The sequence below is a fragment of the Sphaeroforma arctica genome, assembly GCF_001186125.1.
Source record: "Sphaeroforma arctica JP610 unplaced genomic scaffold supercont1.10843, whole genome shotgun sequence".
NCBI lineage: Eukaryota > Ichthyosporea > Ichthyophonida > Sphaeroforma > Sphaeroforma arctica.
Genome location: NW_014029715.1, coordinates 1 through 891, shown reverse-complemented (window position 1 = coordinate 891; position 891 = coordinate 1). Strand labels below are relative to the sequence as shown.

At 39.1% G+C, this 891-nt stretch overlaps 1 protein-coding gene across 1 annotated transcript; it reads left to right on the top strand.

Moving 5' to 3' along the window:
* Positions 1-501: 501 nt before the first annotated feature.
* On the top strand, positions 502-816 carry SARC_17461 (hypothetical protein; the record flags this gene model as incomplete). The annotated part of the gene is made up of 1 exon (XM_014288445.1): positions 502-816. A coding segment is annotated over one exon (315 nt), but the record flags the coding sequence as incomplete, so codon positions are not given.
* Positions 817-891: the final 75 nt, after the last annotated feature.

Here is an 891-nt window from a genome sequence, read left to right as displayed (position 1 = left end):
TATATATATGTATGTATGTATGTATATATATATATATATGTGTGTGTGTGTGTGTGTATTCCCGTACGTTACATGGATATATATATATATATGTATGTATTTCTGCAAGTTGTGGATATATATATATATATATACGTGAGTGAGTGTGTGTGTGTGTGTGTATTCTTGTACGTGAGGATCCACTTAACATACCCGAATACATGTATGTATTTCTGTAAGTCAAGTGGATGTAATACATATATATATTCGCGTACGTTGAGTGATGGTGCAGTATATGTATTGTGTGCACTGGGTGTGTGTGGATATTGAGTGTTGGTGCTATCAAGTGGTGGCTGTGTATAAATGCTACCTGTTGGTGTATTTAACTTGTGCTTGTTTGTACCTGTGTACCTGTTTTTAACTCTCTTTCTACTTATTTTTGTGATTGCTTTGTTTTTGTAGTGTACCTCCTTTCTATTCGTCTGATATATCTGGTCTTTCCTGTCTGAATTTATTTTATAGAATGCAAAGCCAAGACCCTTCGCACAACTGGCAGACAGTGACTCGGGCGAGGAGAGAAGTACTACAGCAGCACCCAAGGAACAAATTGATGTAAGTGCTGCGACAACCAATCAGAATGGCCCAGACACACCAGCAGCCAATGAGATTACACCAACGGCTGCATCAACTAATCAGAGCGAGTCTATTAATAGAACGACACGCCCACCCCACAATACCACTCCTGGCAGTGGTCACAAGCGTTTGCGAGGGCCAAGGCGCAGTGGAAGGGGCAGGCGGATGCAAAACGCCGACGAAAGTGCAGTGAATGGTAGGTAATAGTTATACGAACACACACACATATATATATATATATGTATGTATATATATACTATTATTATTATAATATTATCA